General features: G+C 45.2%; 2 protein-coding genes across 9 annotated transcripts in view; both read right to left on the reverse strand.

The window, feature by feature from the left end:
* The window catches only part of LOC139759517 (uncharacterized), an 8,100-nt gene extending 4,232 nt beyond the window's left edge, over positions 1–3,868 (reverse strand). The window contains exons 1-2 of the mRNA XM_071681726.1: positions 3,727–3,868; positions 1–43 (exon numbers count right to left, since the gene is read on the reverse strand). The exon at positions 1–43 is cut by the window's left edge and continues 157 nt beyond it. Of these exons, the coding sequence (XP_071537827.1) occupies positions 1–43; positions 3,727–3,811 (128 nt within the window). The 5' untranslated portion in view covers positions 3,812–3,868. The remainder of the gene's footprint in view (positions 44–3,726) is intronic.
* Positions 3,869–18,448: 14,580 nt separating this feature from the next.
* The window catches only part of LOC139759514 (lysosomal alpha-glucosidase-like), a 34,541-nt gene continuing 28,267 nt past the window's right edge, over positions 18,449–24,722 (reverse strand). For 5 of the 8 annotated variants that reach the window (XM_071681720.1, XM_071681718.1, XM_071681716.1 and 2 more), the window contains exons 9-12: positions 23,413–23,548; positions 22,815–22,933; positions 19,364–19,484; positions 18,450–18,691 (exon numbers count right to left, since the gene is read on the reverse strand). In XM_071681720.1, coding sequence (XP_071537821.1) covers positions 18,652–18,691; positions 19,364–19,484; positions 22,815–22,933; positions 23,413–23,548 — 416 coding nt within the window. In that variant the 3' untranslated portion in view covers positions 18,450–18,651. Of the gene's footprint in view, positions 18,692–19,363; positions 19,485–22,814; positions 22,934–23,412; positions 23,549–24,722 lie in introns of all 8 variants that reach the window. The other 3 variants (XM_071681722.1, XM_071681723.1, XM_071681724.1) reach the window with 1 other exon arrangement.

A 24,722-nucleotide genomic window follows, 5' to 3' on the forward strand; every position in this document is an offset into this window, starting at 1 on the left:
TTCTGGTCAACGGGTGTCACTCCGTCGTCCACGTACAGTCTACCTGTGTGTGAGATAGATAGATAGATAGATAGATAGACAGAGTTTAAGATAAAATAGATATCTTTTTAGATGTTAGTTCAATCTTGCCATTCTGTACCTAAAAGGAGGGATGTTAATTAAGGTTATGTGGTTTCATTACATTTCCGTAGCCTGGTTGATGAAGGGCTTTTTCTAAAGAAGATTTTGTGTTCATGTACAGAACTGTTGCTTCAATCGTGATATATATATATATATATATATATATATATATATATATATATATATATATATATATATATATATATATATAGACCAATGTTTTCCAGAAGTCATCAATGGCAATTTCTTCTTCCCAGAGCCTTTAAAAGGCCGACTTAAATGTCCTCTTCTCCTCCATGCTTTACATCGTCATCGCGATGGTAAAAGAACATGAAGATCCCCAGAACATGACGATCCCCAGAACATGAAGATCCCCAGAACATGAAGATCCCCAGAACATGAAGGTCACCAGAACATGAAGATCCCCAGAACATGACGATCCCCAGAACATGAAGGTCACCAGAACATGAAGATCCCCAGAACATGAAGATCCCCAGAACATGAAGATCCCCAGAACATGAAGATCCCCAGAACATGAAGATCCCCAGAACATGAAGATCCCCAGAACATGACGATCCCCAGAACATGAAGGTCACCAGAACATGAAGATCACCAGAACATGAAGATCCCCAGAACATGAAGATCCCCAGAACATGAAGATCCCCAGAACATGAAGATCCCCAGAACATGAAGATCCCCAGAACATGAAGATCCACAGAACATGAAGATCCCCAGAACATGAAGATCCCCAGAACATGAAGATCCCCAGAACATGAAGATCCACAGAACATGAAGATCCCCAGAACATGAAGATCCACAGAACATGAAGATCCCCAGAACATGAAGATCCCCAGAACATGAAGATCACCAGAACATGAAGATCCACAGAACATGAAGATCCCCAGAACATGAAGGTCACCAGAACATGAAGATCCACAGAACATGAAGATCCCCAGAACATGAAGATCCACAGAACATGAAGATCCCCAGAACATGAAGATCACCAGAACATGAAGATCCCCAGAACATGAAGATCCACAGAACATGAAGATCCCCAGAACATGAAGATCCCCAGAACATGAAGATCCACAGAACATGAAGATCCCCAGAACATGAAGATCCCCAGAACATGAAGATCCCCAGAACATGAAGATCCACAGAACATGAAGATCCCCAGAACATGAAGATCCCCAGAACATGAAGATCCCCAGAACATGAAGATCCACAGAACATGAAGATCCCCAGAACATGAAGATCCACAGAACATGAAGATCCCCAGAACATGAAGATCCCCAGAACATGAAGATCACCAGAACATGAAGATCCACAGAACATGAAGATCCCCAGAACATGAAGGTCACCAGAACATGAAGATCCACAGAACATGAAGATCCCCAGAACATGAAGATCCACAGAACATGAAGATCCCCAGAACATGAAGATCCCCAGAACATGAAGATCCCCAGAACATGAAGATCCCCAGAACATGACGATCCCCAGAACATGAAGGTCACCAGAACATGAAGATCACCAGAACATGAAGATCCCCAGAACATGAAGATCCCCAGAACATGAAGATCCCCAGAACATGAAGATCCCCAGAACATGAAGATCCACAGAACATGAAGATCCCCAGAACATGAAGATCCACAGAACATGAAGATCCCCAGAACATGACGATCCCCAGAACATGAAGATCCCCAGAACATGAAGATCCCCAGAACATGAAGATCACCAGAACATGAAGATCCCCAGAACATGAAGATCCCCAGAACATGAAGATCCCCAGAACATGAAGATCCCCAGAACATGAAGATCCACAGAACATGAAGATCCCCAGAACATGAAGATCCACAGAACATGAAGATCCCCAGAACATGACGATCCCCAGAACATGAAGATCCCCAGAACATGAAGATCCCCAGAACATGAAGATCACCAGAACATGAAGATCCCCAGAACATGAAGATCCCCAGAACATGAAGATCCCCAGAACATGAAGATCCCCAGAACATGAAGATCCCCAGAACATGAAGATCCACAGAACATGAAGATCCCCAGAACATGAAGATCACCAGAACATGAAGATCACCAGAACATGAAGATCCCCAGAACATGAAGATCCCCAGAACATGAAGATCCCCAGATCATGAAGATCCCCAGAACATGAAGATCCCCAGAACATGAAGATCACCAGAACATGAAGATCCCCAGAACATGAAGATCCCCAGAACATGAAGATCCCCAGAACATGAAGATCCCCAGAACATGAAGATCCCCAGAACATGAAGATCCCCAGAACATGAAGATCCCCAGAACATGAAGATCCCCAGAACATGAAGATCACCAGAACATGAAGATCCCCAGAACATGAAGATCCCCAGAACATGAAGATCCCCAGAACATGAAGATCCCCAGAACATGAAGATCCCCAGAACATGAAGATCCCCAGAACATGAAGATCCCCAGAACATGAAGATCCCCAGAACATGAAGATCCCCAGGACATGAAGATCCCCAGAACATGAAGATCCCCAGAACATGAAGATCCACAGAACATGAAGATCCCCAGAACATGAAGATCCCCAGAACATGAAGATCCCCAGAACATGAAGATCCCCAGAACATGAAGATCCCCAGAACATGAAGATCCACAGAACATGAAGATCCCCAGAACATGAAGATCCCCAGAACATGAAGATCCACAGAACATGAAGATCCCCAGAACATGAAGATCCCCAGAACATGAAGATCCACAGAACATGAAGATCCCCAGAACATGAAGATCCCCAGAACATGAAGATCCACAGAACATGAAGATCCCCAGAACATGAAGATCCCCAGAACATGAAGATCCACAGAACATGAAGATCCCCAGAACATGAAGATCCCCAGAACATGAAGATCCCCAGGACATGAAGATCCCCAGAACATGAAGATCCCCAGAACATGAAGATCACCAGAACATGAAGATCCCCAGAACATGAAGATCCCCAGGACATGAAGATCCCCAGAACATGAAGATCCCCAGAACATGAAGATCCACAGAACATGAAGATCCCCAGAACATGAAGATCCCCAGAACATGAAGATCCACAGAACATGAAGATCCCCAGAACATGAAGATCCCCAGAACATGAAGATCCACAGAACATGAAGATCCCCAGAACATGAAGATCCACAGAACATGAAGATCCCCAGAACATGAAGATCCCCAGAACATGAAGATCCCCAGAACATGAAGATCCCCAGAACATGAAGATCCCCAGAACATGAAGATCCCCAGAACATGAAGATCACCAGAACATGAAGATCCCCAGAACATGAAGATCCCCAGAACATGAAGATCCCCAGAACATGAAGATCCCCAGAACATGAAGATCCCCAGAACATGAAGATCCCCAGAACATGAAGATCCCCAGAACATGAAGATCACCAGAACATGAAGATCCCCAGAACATGAAGATCCCCAGAACATGAAGATCACCAGAACATGAAGATCCCCAGAACATGAAGATCCACAGAACATGAAGATCCACAACCATTTTAGTGACCCTGAGAGCGACCTGCCTCGAAGATATACATATGGTCATTGGCCGAGACTTACCATGGGCTTCAGGATCCTCACTTGAGGTGCCGTTAGTGTTCGGTGTGGAGGAGCAACTCAGAGCCACCAGGAGCCAGAAAGTCATGCTCCTCGTGTCCCCCGTCGTCCTCGCCACGTCCTGCAAAGGATGGAAAGAAGAAGGGTCGTCAAGGGTCTATTATAGTCTGGGGCTTAACTTGGTCAGAGGTTAAGAAGCGTCTCGGGGTCAAAGGTTAATGCCAACTCTTTTTCTTTTTTTGTTTTCATTAGGTGAGGTGCTTCGTGTGTTGATGATTAGGTCATAAATTTTCGTTGTTTTTTCGTGTGTGTGTGTGTGTGTGTGTGTGTGTGTGTATGTGTGTGTGGGTAAGGGGGAGTGTATGGTTGTGCCCCGCTGTGTTCTAAATAAGCGAAAAAGATGGTTGTAATACTTGCTAAGATACGTATGTTCTAGGCATTCGTGTATGCCAAACATCAAAAAGTATTAAGAGCGAAAGATTATTAAAATCATTAGGTTATTTTCAAAAGTTTTCATGATGGTGTACCACAGAAGATCATTCCACAGTGAAAGAGAAAATAACATTAAATGATAATGAATGACATGCATGAATCAGTCATTCATTATTATATGACTTACTTTCAATAAAATCATTCATTCATTGTCATGTCTCTATTACTCTCAATAAAGTTTCGAAAGCTGTTCTGCAATTTGTCTGTGCACAAACACACACACACACACACGCGCGCACACACACACACACGGTATGGGAGCCCAAGTGTTTAAGATACCCTATCCCACTCAGTACATATAGCTATTCACACATGATAAACTCTTCCTCTCAGACAGTGAGGCACACACACATGGGTGCACATTTATACCCAGGTCGACCCCATCGTAATGTAAGTCCAATATGGACGCTAGTTCAGTGGGGCGAGGATCATGCTGTGGACGGCTTAATCCTCGACACACTAGCTGAGCCACACGTTGGTAATACAGAATACAAGGACACGACTGTATCCGTTACTGTAATGCTGAATACCAGGTCAAGGACAGCACTCGGCCCCATCGGCTTACATGCTCCACCATTTCCATTATATATATATATATATATATATATATATATATATATATATATATATATATATATATATATATGTTGATTGATTGGAAAAGACTTGAACGCATCCGACCTCGATTCGGGTAGTTACTTGTTTACCCAATGGCGTCCTACCTACGTCTCTTCGTTGTATATCAACTGACTGTTATATTTCTTTCTTGTAACTCCCCTGATGATGTGATCATTACACGAAAGTGCACTTGGGAACTTAACGTATTTCATTTCCCTGTGGTAAGGACGGAATATATATATATATATATATATATATATATATATATATATATATATATATATATATATATACATATATATATATATATATATAAACCTTTGAGGGATGGGTCAGCGAAACATATCATGGCATCGTCACTCTTTACTTTCCCTTGACTCACTTCATTGAGCTGTCGCAGTGACGATATCTTTTTCTTCCCCATTTTGACCTGAGCTTCTGACGAAGATTGATTTCCGTGACGACATGTTACTTTAGCGTAAGTTCGGGAAGTTCAAAGCGGCATCGCCAGGGTATCTCGTAAAGCGAATGAGTGGCGCTGTTTTACGTAAGACCAGTGGATGGTGGTGTGTGGTTGTGTGTGTGTGTGTGTGTGTGTGTAAGTGTGTGTGTGTATGTGTGTGTGTGTGTGTGTGTGTGTGTGTGTGTGTGTGTTTCAGACTATGTGCGAGTGCGAAAGACGTGCACAGGGAAGTAGATGGAGAGGTTAAGATGGAGAGATGGAAAGAGAGAGGGGGGAAAAAAGGAATATTATACAAATAGAGAAAAAGAGGACAAAAGAATAGAGCAAGAGAGAGTTCTAGAAGAAGGGGTGTGAATGTGAGGAAGAGCTGAAGGGAGGGAGGCAACAGGCAAGGAAGAAGAGAAGATTGAAATAGGTCGGAAAAGCTCTCCCATCTATATCACAGGGGTAGTAGACCACAGAGATGATATCAGGTATCACATCTACCCAATTAACGTTGGTAAGCTCCCTCTACTTTCATTATGATCCTCCTACCACCTTGATAATACGATCCAACATGACCTTTACCGGGAGGAGGAAAAATAACTCCATCTATTGGCTATCGCCTTTGTGTCATGATCAGGTAAAGTCTCTTTGTTCGCTACGTTTCTGGCTGTAGTTAATACGAAACCCCGCAATCTGTTCTGGAAATGTTAAATGAAGAGTATCTGACAGGCTTTGTACGAGGGGGCTTCAAGCAGCATGGCTGGGAGAGAGAGAGAGAGAGAGAGAGAGAGAGAGAGAGAGAGAGAGAGAGAGAGAGAGAAAGAGAGAAAGAGTGTGTGTGTGTGTGTGTGTATAGCCATAAAGACAACAGAGTGATATCAACTGGAGTGGAAACGTTGTTGACATAGAAGCACTGTGAGGGAATGCTGACACCCTCCTCAACACCCCCGTCCGATGATCCTCTTCTCTCTCTCTCTCCCTCCTGAAGGGAGAGGCACCGTAATGGTATAAACCAAGATCTCGTAACCAGACGACTCCTAGGAAGGCAACCGTAGACTGTACTGGTAACCCAGAAGTCGCAGAAATATATATATATCCCTGGGGATAGGGGAGAAAGAATACTTCCCACGTATTCCCTGCGTGTCGTAGAAGGCGACTAAAAGGGAAGGGAGCGGGAGGCTGGAAATCCTCCCCTCATTTTTTTTTTTTTTTTTTTTTTTTTTTTTCCAAAAGAAGAAACAGAGAAAGGGGCCAGGTGAGGATATTCCCTCAAAGGCCCAGTCCTCATCCTCTGTTCTTAACGCTACCTTGCTAATGCGGGAAATGGCGATTAGTATGAAAAAAAAAAAAAAAAAAAAATATATATATATATATATATATATATATATATATATATATATATATATATATATATATATATATATATGTATGTATGTATATACAATATTTTCTTTCTCACCACCGGGAAATGAAACACGTTAAGTTCCCAAGTGCATTTTCGTGTAATGATCACATCATCATGACATCTCTCATCAGACTTGGGGATATATATTTATATACAATATTTTCTTTCTCACCCCTGGGAAATGAAACACGTTGAGTTCCCAAGTGCACTTTCGTGTAATGATCACATCATCATCACATCTCTCATCAGACTTTGGAATATAACACCAAAGTTGCCAGGTTTGCCTTGCTTGGGTCGGTTTCTCAAGCAGGAAGCAGCCAGCTCAGTGTGCACTTGGCAGACCTAACGATGAGAGCTGCCGACGACATCAGAGGGAATCAAGATGATAATTTCTTTTGTGCTGACTACATTTCCAACCCTCTCAAAGGACTACTAGCTCAGCGCTCGTTGATCCCTCTTACTCTAGGCTATTTCAGGGTTCGGAAAGCAGAATAATTGTACCTGGTCATAAGGATGAAGGAAGGGTGTAATTACCTCTGCTTTTCGACGTATAATTTGATTACATTTTCGCGTGAAGAAGACGGTGGGACATATGCTTATATCCTTCGGGACTGTACACGTCAAAGTTCTTTTTGTCTTTGTTAGCGAAGTGCTCCAAGACAGACCCACCTGTCACTGAAGACCAAAAGACAGTCGTCAATTAATCGAGTTCTCTGACCAAGAGGAAAATCGAAGTGAACTTGGTAACAAATGGCCGTATTCCTTCAGCCTCTTAAAGAATATTTGTATCAATATTTTCTTCTTTTTTTCGTTTGTCTGACGTCTATATAGACTCTCTGGTCTGGTAATGAATTGGATTCTTCAGAATTCGGGTTTGAATGCGATTTTTTTTGGGCGAGGTCATGTGAACTTACTCGCAACCCGTGTCTGTCCGTCTGTCTGTTTGTGTCGCTCCCCAAACACCTGACGGTTTCAGGCATCAAAGCTGCGTTCATCGGGATATCGGAATCCGATCTCTCTTTCCAGGGAAACGCAGTGTGACGCTGCCTGTGGGCCGACACAGCGTCACTCGCTCTTCCTGCAGCTGTTCACGAAGCCTGATCGTAACTTAATCCCCCAGACAGAAGGGGACAATGCCACTGGTAATCTACGTGAAATGTCTTCATAAATCTAAATGTTTATTAGGAAAGTAATGTATGTACACACACACACACACACACACACACACACACACACACACACACACACAACAGTTGGTACAGCGTGAACACAAGCGCTTGAGGCATCTGTTGTCTTGAAGGCGGTAGGTCAGGTTCTTCCCTCTGACCTTGAGAGATAAGCAAGGGAAGTGCGTCCACCTTAGAGGAAGGCACCTGGGTGCATGATGGTTGTGGTTGAGGCAGGTAAGGTGGCCAGTTTGGACGCTGAATGAGAGAAGGTGGTTCGATGGCGCCTGGTTAAGAGAATTCAGGTATTTTCTTTTTTCATTTCCTTAAGCAAGATGGTACGGCCTTTAAGTAAGATGGTACGGCCTTTAAGCAAGATGGTACGGCCTTTAAGCAAGATGGTACGGCCTTTGAGCAAGATGGTACGGCCTTTGAGCAAGATGGTACGCCCTTTGAGCAAGATGGTACGGCTCTTCACCAAGATGGTACGGCCTTTGAGCAAGATGGTACGGACTTTGAGCAAGATGGTACGGCTCTTCACCAAGATGGTACGGCCCTTGAGCAAGATGGCGCAGCCCTTAAGTAAGATGATACGGCCCTTGAACAAGATGTTTGGCCTGTGAATAAGATGGTACGGCGCTTGAGCAAGATGGCACGGCCCTTGACCATGATGGCACGGCCCTTGACCATGATGGCACGGCCCTTGAGCAGATGGATGCTGAGCAAGATGGTACGGCCTTTGAGCAAGATGGTACGGCCTTTGAGCAAGATGGTACGGCTCTTCACCAAGATGGTACGGCCTTTAAGCAAGATGGTACGGCTCTTCACCAAGATGGTACGGCCTTTAAGCAAGATGGTACGGCCTTTAAGCAAGATGGTACGGCCTTTGAGCAAGATGGTACGGCCTTTAAGCAAGATGGTACGGCCTTTGAGCAAGATGGTACGGCCTTTGAGCAAGATGGCACGGCCCTTGAGCAAGATGGTACGGCTCTTCACCAAGATGGTACGGCCTTTAAGCAAGATGGTACGGCCTTTAAGCAAGATGGTACGGCCTTTAAGCAAGATGGTACGGCCTTTAAGCAAGATGGTACGGCCTTTAAGCAAGATGGTACGGCCTTTGAGCAAGATGGCACGGCCCTTGAGCAAGATGGTACGGCCTTTAAGCAAGATGGTACGGCCTTTAAGCAAGATGGTACGGCTCTTCACCAAGATGGTACGGCCTTTGAGCAAGATGGTACGGCCTTTGAGCAAGATGGTACGGCTCTTCACCAAGATGGTACGGCCTTTAAGCAAGATGGTACGGCCTTTAAGCAAGATGGTACGGCCTTTGAGCAAGATGGTACGGCCTTTAAGCAAGATGGTACGGCCCTTGAGCAAGATGGTACGGCCTTTGAGCAAGATGGCACGGCCCTTGACCATGATGGCACGGCCCTTGAGCAAGATGGCACGGCCCTTGACCATGATGGCACGGCCCTTGACCATGATGGCACGACCTTTGACCATGATGGCACGGCCCTTGAGCAAGATGGTACGGCTCTTCACCAAGATGGTACGGCCTTTGAGCAAGATGGCACGGCCTTGACCATGATGGCACGGCCCTTGAGCAAGATGGTACGGACTTTGAGCAAGATGGCACGGCCCTTGAGCAAGATGGTACGGCTCTTCACCAAGATGGTACGGCCTTTGAGCAAGATGGTACGGCCTTTAAGCAAGATGGTACGGCCTTTAAGCAAGATGGTACGGCCTTTAAGCAAGATGGTACGGCTCTTCACCAAGATGGTACGGCCTTTGAGCAAGATGGCACGGCCTTGACCATGATGGCACGACCCTTGACCATGATGGCACGGCCCTTGAGCAAGATGGTACGGCTCTTCACCAAGATGGTACGGCCTTTGAGCAAGATGGTACGGCTCTTCACCAAGATGGTACGGCCTTTGAGCAAGATGGTACGGCTCTTCACCAAGATGGTACGGCCTTTGAGCAAGATGGCACGGCCTTGACCATGATGGCACGGCCCTTGAGCAAGATGGTACGGCCTTTGAGCAAGATGGTACGGCCTTTGAGCAAGATGGTACGGCTCTTCACCAAGATGGTACGGCCTTTAAGCAAGATGGTACGGCCTTTGAGCAAGATGGTACGGCCTTTGAGCAAGATGGTACGGCCTTTGAGCAAGATGGTACGGCCTTTGAGCAAGATGGTACGGCTCTTCACCAAGATGGTACGGCCTTTAAGCAAGATGGTACGGCCTTTGAGCAAGATGGCACGGCCTTGACCATGATGGCACGACCTTTGACCATGATGGCACGGCCCTTGAGCAAGATGGTACGGCCTTTAAGCAAGATGGTACGGCCTTTGAGCAAGATGGTACGGCCTTTGAGCAAGATGGTACGGCCTTTAAGCAAGATGGTACGGCCTTTGAGCAAGATGGTACGGCCTTTGAGCAAGATGGCACGGCCCTTGAGCAAGATGGTACGGCCTTTGAGCAAGATGGTACGGCCTTTAAGCAAGATGGTACGGCCTTTGAGCAAGATGGTACGGCCTTTAAGCAAGATGGTACGGCCTTTAAGCAAGATGGTACGGCTCTTCACCAAGATGGTACGGCCTTTAAGCAAGATGGTACGGCTCTTCACCAAGATGGTACGGCCTTTGAGCAAGATGGTACGGCCTTTAAGCAAGATGGTACGGCCTTTGAGCAAGATGGTACGGCTCTTCACCAAGATGGTACGGCTCTTCACCAAGATGGTACGGCCTTTGAGCAAGATGGTACGGCCTTTAAGCAAGATGGTACGGCCTTTAAGCAAGATGGTACGGACTTTGAGCAAGATGGTACGGCCTTTAAGCAAGATGGTACGGCTCTTCACCAAGATGGTACGGCTCTTCACCAAGATGGTACGGCCTTTAAGCAAGATGGTACGGCTCTTCACCAAGATGGCACGGCCCTTGAGCAAGATGGCACGGCCCTTGGCCATGATGGCACGGCCCTTGACCATGATGGCACGACCCTTGACCATGATGGCACGGCCCTTGACCATGATGGCACGGCCTTGACCATGATGGCACGGCCCTTGAGCAAGATGGCACGGCCTTTGAGCAAGATGGTACGGCCTTTAAGCAAGATGGTACGGCCTTTGAGCAAGATGGTACGGCCTTTGAGCAAGATGGCACGGCCCTTGAGCAAGATGGCACGGCCCTTGAGCAAGATGGTACGGCCCTTGAGCAAGATGGCACGGCCCTTGGCCATGATGGCACGGCCCTTGAGCAAGATGGTACGGCTCTTCACCAAGATGGTACGGCCTTTAAGCAAGATGGTACGGCCTTTGAGCAAGATGGCACGGCCCTTGAGCAAGATGGCACGGCCCTTGACCATGATGGCACGACCCTTGACCATGATGGCCCGGCCCTTGAGCAAGATGGCACGGCCCTTGAGCAAGATGGTACGGCCTTTAAGCAAGATGGTACGGCCTTTGAGCAAGATGGTACGGACTTTGAGCAAGATGGTACGGCCTTTGAGCAAGATGGTACGGCCTTTGAGCAAGATGGTACGGCCTTTGAGCAAGATGGTACGGCCTTTGAGCAAGATGGTACGGCTCTTCACCAAGATGGTACGGCCTTTAAGCAAGATGGTACGGCCTTTAAGCAAGATGGTACGGCTCTTCACCAAGATGGTACGGCCTTTAAGCAAGATGGTACGGCCTTTGAGCAAGATGGTACGGCCTTTGAGCAAGATGGCACGGCCTTGACCATGATGGCACGACCTTTGACCATGATGGCACGGCCTTGACCATGATGGCACGACCTTTGACCATGAGCAGATGTGTGACGGGGACGAAGCTCACGAAAGCTGAAGGCAAAGGCTTCACGAACCGGACACGACAGCCTCACGAAAGCCAGGCAACAGCTGAGGCAAGACCTTCCATCAATCATCTTAACCACCAGACAGACAGACAGCCAGCCTCCTTCAGCAACCCACAAGACGCGTCTTCGTGCTCTATAACTCACGCCCCCTCTTTCAGAACCTTTCCATCAATCAACATCTCGTATGATTTTGCCCGAGAGGTTTCCCCTCTCTTTTTTTTTTTTTTTTTGTTGTCCTTCCTGCCTTGTGAGCATCACTAGCGAGGATGTGCTGGCCTATTCAGCCTCCATGGAGCTGAGGAGGAGGAGGAGGAGGGTCGTGCACGTCCGTCAGTCGCCGTCGGGGCTCCTGTGATCTCCCAGGCAGCATTTTGCGCCTACGTGAAGCCTGAGAGAGTTGGTGTGTTGTCGTTGCTATGACCATGTCCTTGCGAAATCATCGTCCAGCTATGTGATGCATAGCTGGCGTCGTTTCCAGTAGCCATTATCCCCCTATACACGCACGTGTAAAGCAAATGTTTATACATCTGCCTCCCATACATGCACATGTGAAGCAGAGGGTTGTACCCTTGATCTCCTACGGATGTAGGTGTGAAGCAAAGGATTTTACCCCATCTCCCATGCACGCATGTGTGAAGCAAAAGGATTATACCGCACTCACGTGTGAAGCAAAAGCTTGTAAACGCGTCTCTCATGCACCCACGTGTGAAACAAAGGGTGTGAAGTCATCCTATTCTTCTGATCTGCTAAATGATTCTCATGATTCAACCTATTTCCAAATCTTAGTAAAACCAACTCCTACTGATCAGACATTCACCTCGTCTTCGGCAAACCCAAATGACACCACGATCCATCAATCACCAAACAGGAATACATTTTCTTGATTACGTCGTCTCCTGGTGTGATCTTCGAGCCATGTTGCTGGCATTCGATAGGGCGATGACCTAACCCTCATTCTTACATAATAGACCTCCATATCGCATGACGCCAAACAAGGAAGACCAGCGCATGATAATCGACGATTGATCTCTGTGTCCAATAGACAAAGACGGAACAGAAGGCTAAAGCAAGGCTGCTGCCCGCCACTCTGCCCTTTGAACAGCAATGAATTGGGTTCTGTGTCCCTGAGGAAAGAAAGAACAGAAAGTTTGAGACATAGACTTATGCAAGGATCTACACATATGAAATACTGCCTCATGTGTAAGTTGGGCGCACACACACACACACACACACACACACACACACACACACACAACACACACACACACACACACACACACACACACACTTCCAGTCAATAAAGCAATATGTCTCCACTTTACTTACGTAAGGTCATTTTACTAGATCATGTTTATCTTTCCTTCGGCCGTATTAGGTTTTGCTAATGGGATCCGAACAGCTTTTGAATACTAAAGAGAATGTCCGTTGCCCGACAATTTAACTCGGGGGAAAACGAGATGTGCGCGCCCACCTTCATGACCTCTCTCTCTCTCTCTCTCTCTCTCTCTCTCTCTCTCTCTCTCTCTCTCTCTCTCGGCAAATGAGCGCTTGTAAAATTTCCAAGTGCGTCACCAAACACTCTCTGTTTCACTCCGCGGTTGTCATGGTGATGTCTCCCTGGCCAATAATTGTTTACTGAGACGTGAGGGAGTGGGGTGAGGGGTTAGGGGGTGTGGGGGTGGGTAAGGGGGGGAAAAGGGGAGGTGGGGGAGTTTATATGGCAGCCAAACCTAACCTCTTCTAACCACTTTTAGTCGATTTCATTGGGGGGGGGGATCTCTGGTGACGTCACTTGTTACCAACATATCCCCACCACCCCCCTCCCTCCCTTTCCTCCTCCTCCCAACCCCCTCCCCTCCTTCCTCCCAGCCCCCTCCCCTCCATCCTCCCAACCTCCTCCTTTTCCCTCCTCCCAACCCCCTCCTCTTCCCTCCTCCCAACCTCCTCCTTTTCCCTCCTCCCAACCCCCTCCTCCTCCCTCCTTCTCAGGTTAGACTTAGGCAACAACAGCTAAGACGAAACTAACAACTTCTTCGACCCTCCTAACAAATGAGATTTTTTACAACATTGTAACAACTGTGTTCACTGTTGAGGCAATAGCACTAGAACAACTTCGCCATGACCAACCACGTGAGACTAGAACACAATAACAAGTGAACTAAGACATCCTTCTAATACGGACATTAAACTATGAACTGCAGAACACGAGATTGGAAAGCAGTGATAAAACCAGCTCAGTTGTGAACAACTGTACAACTCCAGACAGTGTCTCTACAACCCCCCCCAAAAATGTTTACAACCTCAGACAGACAGTGTGTCTAGAACGTAGATAAGCGTCTATCTACAACCCCAGATAGACAGTTTACCAACAACCCTAGCCTCACAATATATCTAACCACTCCAGACAGATAGTATGTCTATAACCCCAGACATACGGTATACCTACAACCTCATACAAACAACATGTCTCCCACCCCAGACAGACAGTATGTCTACAACCCCAGACATACGGTATATCTACAACCTCAAACAAACAACATGTTCTAACAACCCCAGACAGACAGTATGTCTATAACCCCAGATAAACGGTATACCTACAACTTCATACAAACAATATGTCTCCCAACCACAGAGAGACGTTATATATCTACACAGCTTCCACAAACCTAGGTCAACCTCACCACTACCTCAGCCCCTCCAACCAACCATAACTGTCTCCTGGTGACGCTGTCTTTGACCCAAGGACGCGAAACGTCTCAACTAATAAAGGTTCAAAGTTTTCCCCACACACTCCTAATTGCCTGCCAGATATTGCATGGTTTTTTTGTTTTTTTTTTCTTTCTCGTCCAGTTTTTATCTTGGGAGGGTTGGAATCAATGATGGGGAAATGGAAGAAGAAGAGAGGAGAGGAGAGGGAATAGGGGAGGAATATGGAAGGGGGGTTTATGGAGTAAAAGGAGAAAGACGAGAAAGAGAGAGGAACGAGATGGGAAAGAGATCCAGATATATGGGGATGGGGTCATGTGACTTAGAGACTATGATGGTGAGACTCAAAGGTGAGGAAGATCGGGCTGGAAGAGACATAAGACTAGGAGGAAGATCATACTGGGAGGAGAGGAAGATTGGTCTGGAGGAAGGAAACTGAAAACTAGAATTTAAAAGAAAAATGAGATGTTATTTGCAAGTAAAACCCCAGAGCTATTTCGGCAGCACGATCCTAGAAGTTATGGAAGCCAGTGAGGCAGTCGACCACCTCTTCCAGAAGCCCAGTGGCTGGGAGACCCGTCGGGGCAACTTGATTCGCCGTTTCCCTTAGTTAGCGAGGTAGCGCCAGGAACAGGCGAATAAATACCGCAGCCGCTCACGTCCATTCCCAAGCGATCATGTGTAATGCACCGAAACCACAGCCCCTTATCCTGCAACCAGGCCCCACAGACCCTTCCATGATTCTCCCCGGCTGCTTCATATGCCTTGCTTCGGTCCATTGACAGGACGTCGACCCCTGTATACCAACCACATCGTTCCAATTCATTCTATTACGTGCATGCCATTTACCCTCCTGCATGTTCAGGCCCCGATCACTCAAAAAAAATTTTTCACTCCATCTTTCCATCTCCAATTTGGTCTCCCACTTCTCCTTGTTAACCTCCACCTCTGACACATATATCTTCTTTTCAAACTTTCCTCGCTCATTTTCTCCATGTGACCAAACCATTTCAACAAACCCTCTTCAGGTCTCTCAACCACGCTCTTTTTTTTTTATTACCACACATCTTTCTTACCCCTTTTATTACTTGTCGATCAAAGCACCTCACACCACATATTGTCCTCAAACATCTCATTTCCACCACATGTATCCTCCTCCGCACAGCCTTATCTATGTATCTATCTATCCATATATATATATATATATATATATATATATATATATATATATATATATATATATATATATATATATATATATATTATTACATATAATCATAAATGCTTGCACTCTATATCTTACAATTCTAATCCTTTTAATCATTACAAAATATACGTTGATTTGTTTTGTAATCTTAAAACACCGAATGAAGAAAGAAATGGAGAAAGTCTTGAAGGAAAACATAGATTCTCAAAGATCTGATACAATAACAATGGAACCGGAAGGCAGCAGTATGAGGTGTGGAAAAGAATGAGCAGCAGAGACAGAGACAACAGTTCAGCCAGCAGCAGCGGCAGCAACAGCAGCAGCAACAGCATGTTACTTGAGCCGACGCCTCTTCTGGAACTCCGAGTAATTAATGGATGTGGGAGAGGAGGAGGAACATGGCACAGGCGATGTGGTGATATGATATTGCGGAGGACAAGGACTGGCTGCCCAGCGTGACCGGAGGGCCTCCTAGCGTGACGAAGGGGTCTCCCAGTATGACGCTGGTGTCTCCCAGTGTGACGAGGGGCCTCCCAGTGTGACGGGAGCCTCTCCCAGTAAGACGATGTCTCCCATTGTGACGAAGGTATCTCCCTGTGTGACGGGAACCTCCCAGTGTGATGTAGAGCATATCAAGCTATTTTTGTAACCCATCCACCCTATCCTCTTTCAGTTTCTCGCTTCCTTTCTCCCTCTATCCCTTATCATCCCCCAAAGTCTATCGTCTAATCCTAACCTTTCCTTACCTTACCATCTCTTCTATCCCATGGCCGATCACCTGTCCACCTTCAACCCTCAGATCCCCTGTATTTCCACCTCCCTCTCCTCGACCCACTGACATTATTATACAAAGGCCAAGACTCAGTTCTTTGAAGGAGCAGAATATCACAATACCCACGGACGCATCGCCCTTCCTTGAGGCAGCACGTATCGCCTGTGCAGCTCAGGGACTGTCCTAACCAACGAGGTTATTGACAAATTATCTTCACTTGCCCACTGCCTCCCTCCAGGCCTCCCTGGCCAGTGGACATCGAGGCCCTGGTACCGCCAGAGGGATGGCAGTATTGTGCAGTCACACTGCCTCGAGAATGTTGCACTCGATACTCATTTTCTTTAGATTCATTTAGAGCATTTAAAAAACAACACCATTGGTGCGTTTGCTTCTTTGCTTCATGTCCACGACTGGCATTATTTTTGCGTCACGTTAGTTACCTATAAAGTTTACAAGTATTTCTCCTTAAGTCTTCTGTTTGATTTCCTCCTCTTACCCTACTTATCTCTCTGTTTCTGATCTCCTTCACTTGTTTTTTTTTTTGTATTTCCTTGTGACCTAGACACTCACGTATCTTAGAAATTTTACTCGTATCCACTCTTAATGATGCCCACCAGTCGCCATCGTTTTCCCTCAAACATGAGTGTAGTTGAATAGCCATATTTTCTCCTTTTCTTCTTCTGTTTCAAGGCAACCAGTCCATTTCTGCCTTTAAACAATGACCATTAGACTCAGAATCTGTCTGACAGACACCACCACTCGGGTCTATACATCTAATGGTGGAGCCATTGTCTTCGAATCCCACAATATATATGTATGACTGCACCAGCATGGCTCAGGAAGCCTATAGTGTATAGCAGCGACAATATAGAACATGATGGTAATATAGTACGGGTCATGATGGCAATATAGCACGGGTCATCTGTACAGGAGTCATAACAAAGTTGTGCTTTCTAATTGGATCATTGGTCAGTGTTGGTGCGATATAGATCGCAGCGCCTGTGCCAATATCTTTCGCGAAGCCAGTGTGGTTCGTAGCTCTAATATATTTCTTGAGATCAATATGGTATACACAGTGTCAGCGTAATAAGCGACTTCGGTTATATACTTCATAGCACCAGCGTGTATCGCAAGGTCAGGGGGGGATGGGTAGTAGTTCATAGTATTGATAGATTTCAAGATACCAGTGCGTATAGATAGATAGACAGATAGATTAGATACATACATACATAGGTAAATAGACAGACAGATTAGATAGATAGACAGATAGATAGATAGATAGATAGAAATGGGCTGAATGATGAGATATCGACAAGCAGAAATAATGCATGTTTTTCATGTTGAAAAATAATGACTTCATGAAAACTGTGAATGTTCTTCCGTCAGTCCGCATATCTTCAGACCTACACCAGTGTGGGTCTGAAATGTAAACAGAAGATTAGAACATGCCGGCACTACAATAACAACAACACACTGAAACTCTGTTTTTTTTTTTTTTTGTGTGTGTGTATGTGTGTGAGTGAATTTTCGTAAGACGCCGATAAAAGCGGAAAACTTGACATTATACAGAGCCTAAGTTGAAACTCGCTACTTTAACCTGAAACTTGTCATCGTGGGTTGAAACTTGCCATCGTTAAGTTAAAACTTGATCTTATCTACATTTTGGTATCGCAGGATGAAACTTTTTGTCCTAACCTGAAACTTGCTATCAAATGATTCTTTTATTTCATAAGGTGGCTTGATATCTTTATGTCAATTTAACATTGAAACATGTCCAACGTAGGCTGAAACTTGCTATCGTGTTCCTCACACTATAGTGTAGGCTGAAACTTGCTATCGTAAGTTCCTCACACTGTAGTGTAGGCTGAAACTTGCTATCATATGTTCCTCACACTATAGTGTGGGCTGAAACTTGCCATTATATGTTCCTCACACTATAGTGTGGGCTGAAACTTGCTATCGTATGTTCCTCACACTATAGTGTTGGTTGAAACTTGCTATCATATGTTCCTCACACTATAGTGTGGGCTGAAACTTGCCATTATATGTTCCTCACACTATAGTGTGGGCTGAAACTTGCTATCGTATGTTCCTCACACTATAGTGTTGGTTGAAACTTGCTATAGCCAGAAATGTCTCGTGAATACATCTCAGGAAAAGAGTTGAATGGATAAGCTTGAGGGTGGTTGATGGGTCGTCAGGTAAGCTTGAGGGTGGTTGATGGGTCGTCAGGTAAGCTTGAGGGTGGTTGATGGGTCGTCAGGTAAGCTTGAGGGTGGTTGATGGGTCGTCAGGTAAGCTTGAAGGGATGTCGTGTGGTCAGATAAGCTTCATAAGGCTGTTGTAACATCAGATCACACTAGTAACTGATAATTGACCATCTTGTAAACTCATCCACTTTGGATAGTATTCGTATTTGTCTTATTCACAGTATTATACTTTAAGGTAGATTTTACAATTTCTTTTTAGCCATTGATGAAAACACAGAGAAGGGAAATATACATCTGAGCTTCAGTTCTCATTTCATCTAAAGATAGTAAGGCTATGTTGATAGTACACTCTGCCTGTCTTGTTAGCTTACTATGTTTGCGTTGTTAGCTAACTACGTTTGTGTTATTAGCTAACTACGTTCGTGTTGTTAGTTCATTATGTTCGGGTCGTTAGCTCGACATGTCTATTGTTACTTCACTTCGTTTATATTATTGACTCGTTAGGTCTGTTGTTAGTTTCCATCTATCTGTACTGTTAGGTCAGTATGTCCCTATTGTTACCCTTGCTATGTTAGCCTGCTATTTTTGTGTTGTTAGTTCATTCAATATATCTATTGTTAGCTCAGTCTGTTTTGTTAGCTTTCCTCAGTGGTATCTGTTGCTAGCTCATAACATCTGTGCCGTTAGCCTGTTAGCTTTTACTTTTTTTTGGAAAGAAGGTGATGATGAGACGAGGAAGACTGTTGAGACTCGTCACTCACCAGCAGCCTGGAGGGAAGTGGACCTGCACCTGGACGCTGGTGTCCGTCCCGATGGAATTGAAGGCTGGGGAGACCAAGAGCCCCTCCCCCACGAGGAACTGTCGCGAAACCGCCCTGGATCCTGCAAGAACGACAACAGTTGTCCTGAGATGAGGGTATTCGACCTAAAGAACAGGTTTACCACCACCACCACCACCTCCTTCTCCTTCCCCTCCACCTCCTCCTCCTCCTCCTCCTCCTCCTCCTCCTCCTCCTCCTCCTCCTCCTCAAGACCACAACAACTTTCCTGAGGTTACTTGACCTAAGACGACCTCCTTCTCCTAATCTTCCTCCTCCTCCTAATCTTCCTTCCCCCACTCACTCAGCTGCTAAGATTAAGACTAACGAGACGCTGCTCTCTCTCTCTCTCTCTCTCTCTCTCTCTCTCTCTCTCTCTCTCTCTCTCTCTCTGTATATATATATATATATATATATATATATATATATATATATATATAAACTTTTGATGGCCTCTCATCCTGTCCCTTTCAGCTGCTGGTGTGGCTTTTGAATAGCCTCTTATCTAGTCCCTTTCATCACCTACTGTCGCCTTTAAATCAGCCTCTTGTAACGACTCTCATACATATGGTAAACAGCTGAGGATAACACGTAGAAGAGTTCTTAGAAAAAAGAATGAGTTTTGTTTACGAGATTCGCATATACATATATACACACCTGAGGTCTGTCATGTATCATCTTTCATTTGTATGGTAATTTATTTTTATAATGATGACTTTCCTCCAAAGGGAATTAGAAATGGGTCTAATGTTTATGTTTTTTTTTTTTCTTTCAAAAACGATGGTCGTGGATGAGAGATTATTTAAAAGCCAGCATCAGTAGGTGAAAGGGAGTGGGGAAGACTTGAGATCCCGTGGATCCCACAGCTGGGAATCCTATGCTACCTGGGATAAAATGGTGAGGCCTCTCCCTCCTACTCCTCCTCATCCTCCTCCTCCTCCTCCTCCTCCTCCTCCTCCTCCTCCAGGTCTCAGGAACATCTGACAACTCCTCTCTGTGTTTTATTCCAAGGAAGTTTTTTTTTTTCTTTGTCTTTTGTGAAAGTTGGGTCATGGTGGGATTCGTTTTGTAGCTACCCCTCTCTCTCCATTATGTACACATGATGGCTCTCTCTCTCTCTCTCTCTCTCTCTCTCTCTCTCTCTCTCTCTCTCTCTCTCTCTCTCTCTCTCTCTCTCTCTCTTTCCCGTCCGTTCATGGGCATGAGAGAGTGTTAACTCTGCGACACTGCCCCGCCCCCGTCGACCATTAAAATTGCCAGATTAGTTGTACGATAAATCACTCTTGGAATATTGATTGTATCGACGGCATGATAAACCTTGAGGCAGGAAATTGCCTTCTGTGTTGTAGTGTGATACAGTTACCTTCACGTGGGTCCCTTTGGCCCCTTGTGCACAAAGGCACGACCCTCGAGCGCGACCTTACGACCCACGAGCACGAAGCTACGACCCTTGGTTACGATGGCGTTGTCTCTGAACTACCCTATGAAAGGGGAAGGTCTAGAGCCAGGCCATCATACTCATAGGTCGTTCTGTCTTGCTCAAGGGTCGCGCCGTCGTGCTCGAGGGTCGCGCCGTCGTGCTCGAGGGTCGCACCGTCGTGCTCGAGGGTCGCGCCGTCGTGCTCGAGGGTCGCGCCGTCGTGCTCGAGTGTCGTACCGTCGTGCTACAACTGACAGTTGATATTAGGTGATATGGATGATGGTTTGATATATATATATATATATATATATATATATATATATATATATATATATATATATATATATATATATATATATATATATATATATATATATATATATATATACATATATTCTCTTTTTTCTCTTTTTTTCATACATATTCGCCATTTCCCGCGTCAGTGAGGTAGCCCTAAGAACAGATGACTGAGCCTAAGAGGGAAAATCCTCACTTGGCCCCCTTCTCTGTTCCTCCTTTTGGAAAAGTAAGAACTGGAGAGGAGGATTTCCAGCCCCCCGCTGGATATATATATATATATATATATATATATATATATATATATATTCCCATTTGATATTACCATTGACACGATGTGTGGAACAAATCCAACAACATTCCGTTTGACAGTGTAAAAACGAATAAGCTTAGCGATGACTCGTTCACTCAAGGTATTAATTTAGATCAGCTGTCATGCCTTGGTTATCAGCTGTCATGCCTTGGTTATCAGCTGTCATGCCTGGGTTATCAGCTGTCATGCCTTGGTTATCAGCTGTCATGCCTGGGTTATCAGGTGTGGCAGCTGGGGCAGGTGACGTAGCAGTAAATGAACTGTCATCTATGTCTGATGATGAATGTTTCCGCAGGGGGCCACACTCTCAGTTGGCTCTATCTGTGACGTGTGTATGTTGGGGAGGGGGAGGGAGGGTGTAAAACACACACACACACACACACACACACACACACACACACACACACACACACACACACACACTCACACACACGCACACACACACACACACAAACACACACACACAACGTACTTTGATGAGATCCAAAAGCGATAGATAGGATGTGAATTCAGAGAGAGAGAGAGAGAGAGAGAGAGAGAGAGAGAGAGAGAGAGAGAGAGAAAGCGAGAGAGAGAGAGAGAGAGAGAGAGAGAGAGTGAAGGGTTCCATTTGCCCCTAAAGAGCTGTTCGTCGTCAGGGCTACGGACACGTTCAAGGCGTTTTCTAAAGTGTTTATGGAACTGACACACGGAAGATCCTTTACATGTAGTGAGAAAAAGAGGATAGAATATTTTAAGAAGGTCTTTTAAGGGTCTAGAATGCTGTGATAAGGAATCCTATTGCCCTGTGAGGCTTCGTCATTACTAGGTCTCAAAGGAATTAACGTTTGAGGGATCCAGTTTAGAAGACATATTGGTTGGAAAGAGATGGTTGTCTGGTCTTTAGAACCGTCCTATTTCTTAAGTCTTTTCTCACTTTTTAACTCTTCTTTATCCCCCCCCAACATTTGTCCTTTCCTTTGCTGTATTTTCCTCTAGTCTTCACTCTATTTTCCATTTTCCTCACCCTGTTCCTGTTCCCCCTCACCCTATCTCCCCCTTTTCTTCATCTTGTTTCCCATCATATTTCCATCAAGGTCTGGCTGGCCTCGGGAAAAGGACTTTTGTCCGTGACTGTAAACATCGACAGCATAACTCTCTTCCCTCAGCTCCTCTAACGAACTGTGGCCCCCGCCTGGTATTAACCTACCCAGTTCCTCAGGGGGAACTCTCCTCTCCCCCAGGACCTCACAGGGGAACTCGCTACTCCCCTCCACCTCCTTCAGGAGGAACTGTTCCTCCCTTTACAGCTCCTGAAGGAACTGTGTTTCTCTCCCACACACACACACACACACACATGTCCTCAGCGCAGATCCACCCCTCACCTGGGTCTTCCGGGAACTCGTAGAATAACGGCCTCACCACCGGCAGGCCCTCTTTGTGTGCCTCGTAGAACAGCGTGTACAGATAAGGCAGGATCATGTACCGCTGCTTCACGAAGTATCTGCAACAGAAGACGACATACTATTATTGTACGTGCTACGTGTACCGTTGCCTGCTGAAGTATCTGCAACGGAAGATTAGTATAATATCTGAGTGGGCCATCAGGTCTCCTAGTTGTCCATCCTTCCTATGCATCCTCACATACTCCTGTGACGACATATAGCATCCCATACTGTACGATATAGGAATAAAGACTTCCCCAAAAATTAGTAGTACTGACCTGTTAGACCGATGCATATGATAGGAAAAGGAGAGGAAATGTACCTCAACATATACTACGGACTTACAATGCATATTGTCAAAGGCTGGACATGATAAGAAAAAAATCTTCTTCATACAATATTCGATTTTAGTAGATATATTCCAGTAGTATTTAAGCTGTAGATGTGATGCTGCACTCCAGGGAATACTGCTTGTATGGACATTTACTGACTCAACTGCTTTGTTTATAGGTACTAGACATTAACGATGGTCTCTTACTTGAGCTGGTTACTGAAGCCTTTGTTGAAGTCTGGCGGGTTCCTTGGGGCGTGACCATATTCATAATGGCTCATCATAAATGGCCAAAATGCCGCTGTCTGGTGAGCTCGAAGGCACCACTCTGACCTCAGTTCCCCTGTCAAAACAGATGTCAAAGGTCAACCCGGTTTGTGATTGGTGAAACTGTGTGACCCCATTCGTCATTCAGAATCTTGTTTAAGGATATGTCAGGCCAAAGGTCATGAGGTGTGATCAAATGGTCGTAGATTTATAGAACCATGAGTGACTTGGTCGTGAGGTCAGGGTTCATGTGGTTATAGGGTCAGAGGTCATGCTGTTAAAGGGTAAAAACTCATGAAGTTATTGAACGTGACTGTTCATGGGAACGTAACTCTTAAAAACTCATGAAGTTATTGAACGTGACCGTTCATGGGAACGTAACTCTTTTAGTCATGGGTTAGAGGGTTAAACATCACAGGGTTATAGAGCCTAATATCATGGGGTTGTGAGGTAGAAGACACGGAGTTGTAGGCTCGTAAAATAGGTTGTATAAATACTAGGAGTGAACCTGCTGGAATGTATAAGAAGATCCTGGTTAATACATAAATCATGAGATGTAGCCTAAGAGCTACGTAAATTTACATGTTATACGTAAAAAGGTGAACTCTTTTAGCACAAGGAAGACCATTTACATAATAGAATATACCATATGTTATAATCTACTGTTCATATCACTCGCACTCAACGTAGATATTGTGGCTCCCTCTTACAAATCGTTGATTAGATTTACAGTATCAATATTATATTCTGATTTTAATTTGGTTCGTTTATTCTCCCGTCTTCTGATTCTATGATTCACATTCACTCGGTTCCACACTCCTCTGACCAGTCAAGTTTGCACAGCCCTTATGTGTGTCAGATATGACTAACCTCGCCCCATACAGCAAGTAGTCCCTCACTCTCGATCTAAATCTTCATTTTATCCATCATCCTCTTTGTTCAAGTGTTTGTTTATTTCATGAAAAGCCGATACTTATTGTAAGGTCAGGGATCATCATAATTAAAAGCAGTGATTGTTTGCTTTGTGTTAGGATTCATGATGCGAGGTCGGGGGTCGCGTTGCGAGGTCAGAGGTCGCGTTGAGACTGGTGTCTTAGTAGAGCTGTAGGGTCAGGAGTCATGGGGTTGTAAGACCAAGGAGTCTTGGGGATTATAACCTTAAGGTTATGGGGTTGTAAAGTCATGTGCTCATGGATGATGGGGTTGTAGACTCATGTGGTGATGGACGATGTATGCTGAAGAATTATAAA

This window comes from Panulirus ornatus, chromosome 33 (assembly GCF_036320965.1).
Source record: "Panulirus ornatus isolate Po-2019 chromosome 33, ASM3632096v1, whole genome shotgun sequence".
Classification (NCBI taxonomy): domain Eukaryota; kingdom Metazoa; phylum Arthropoda; class Malacostraca; order Decapoda; family Palinuridae; genus Panulirus; species Panulirus ornatus.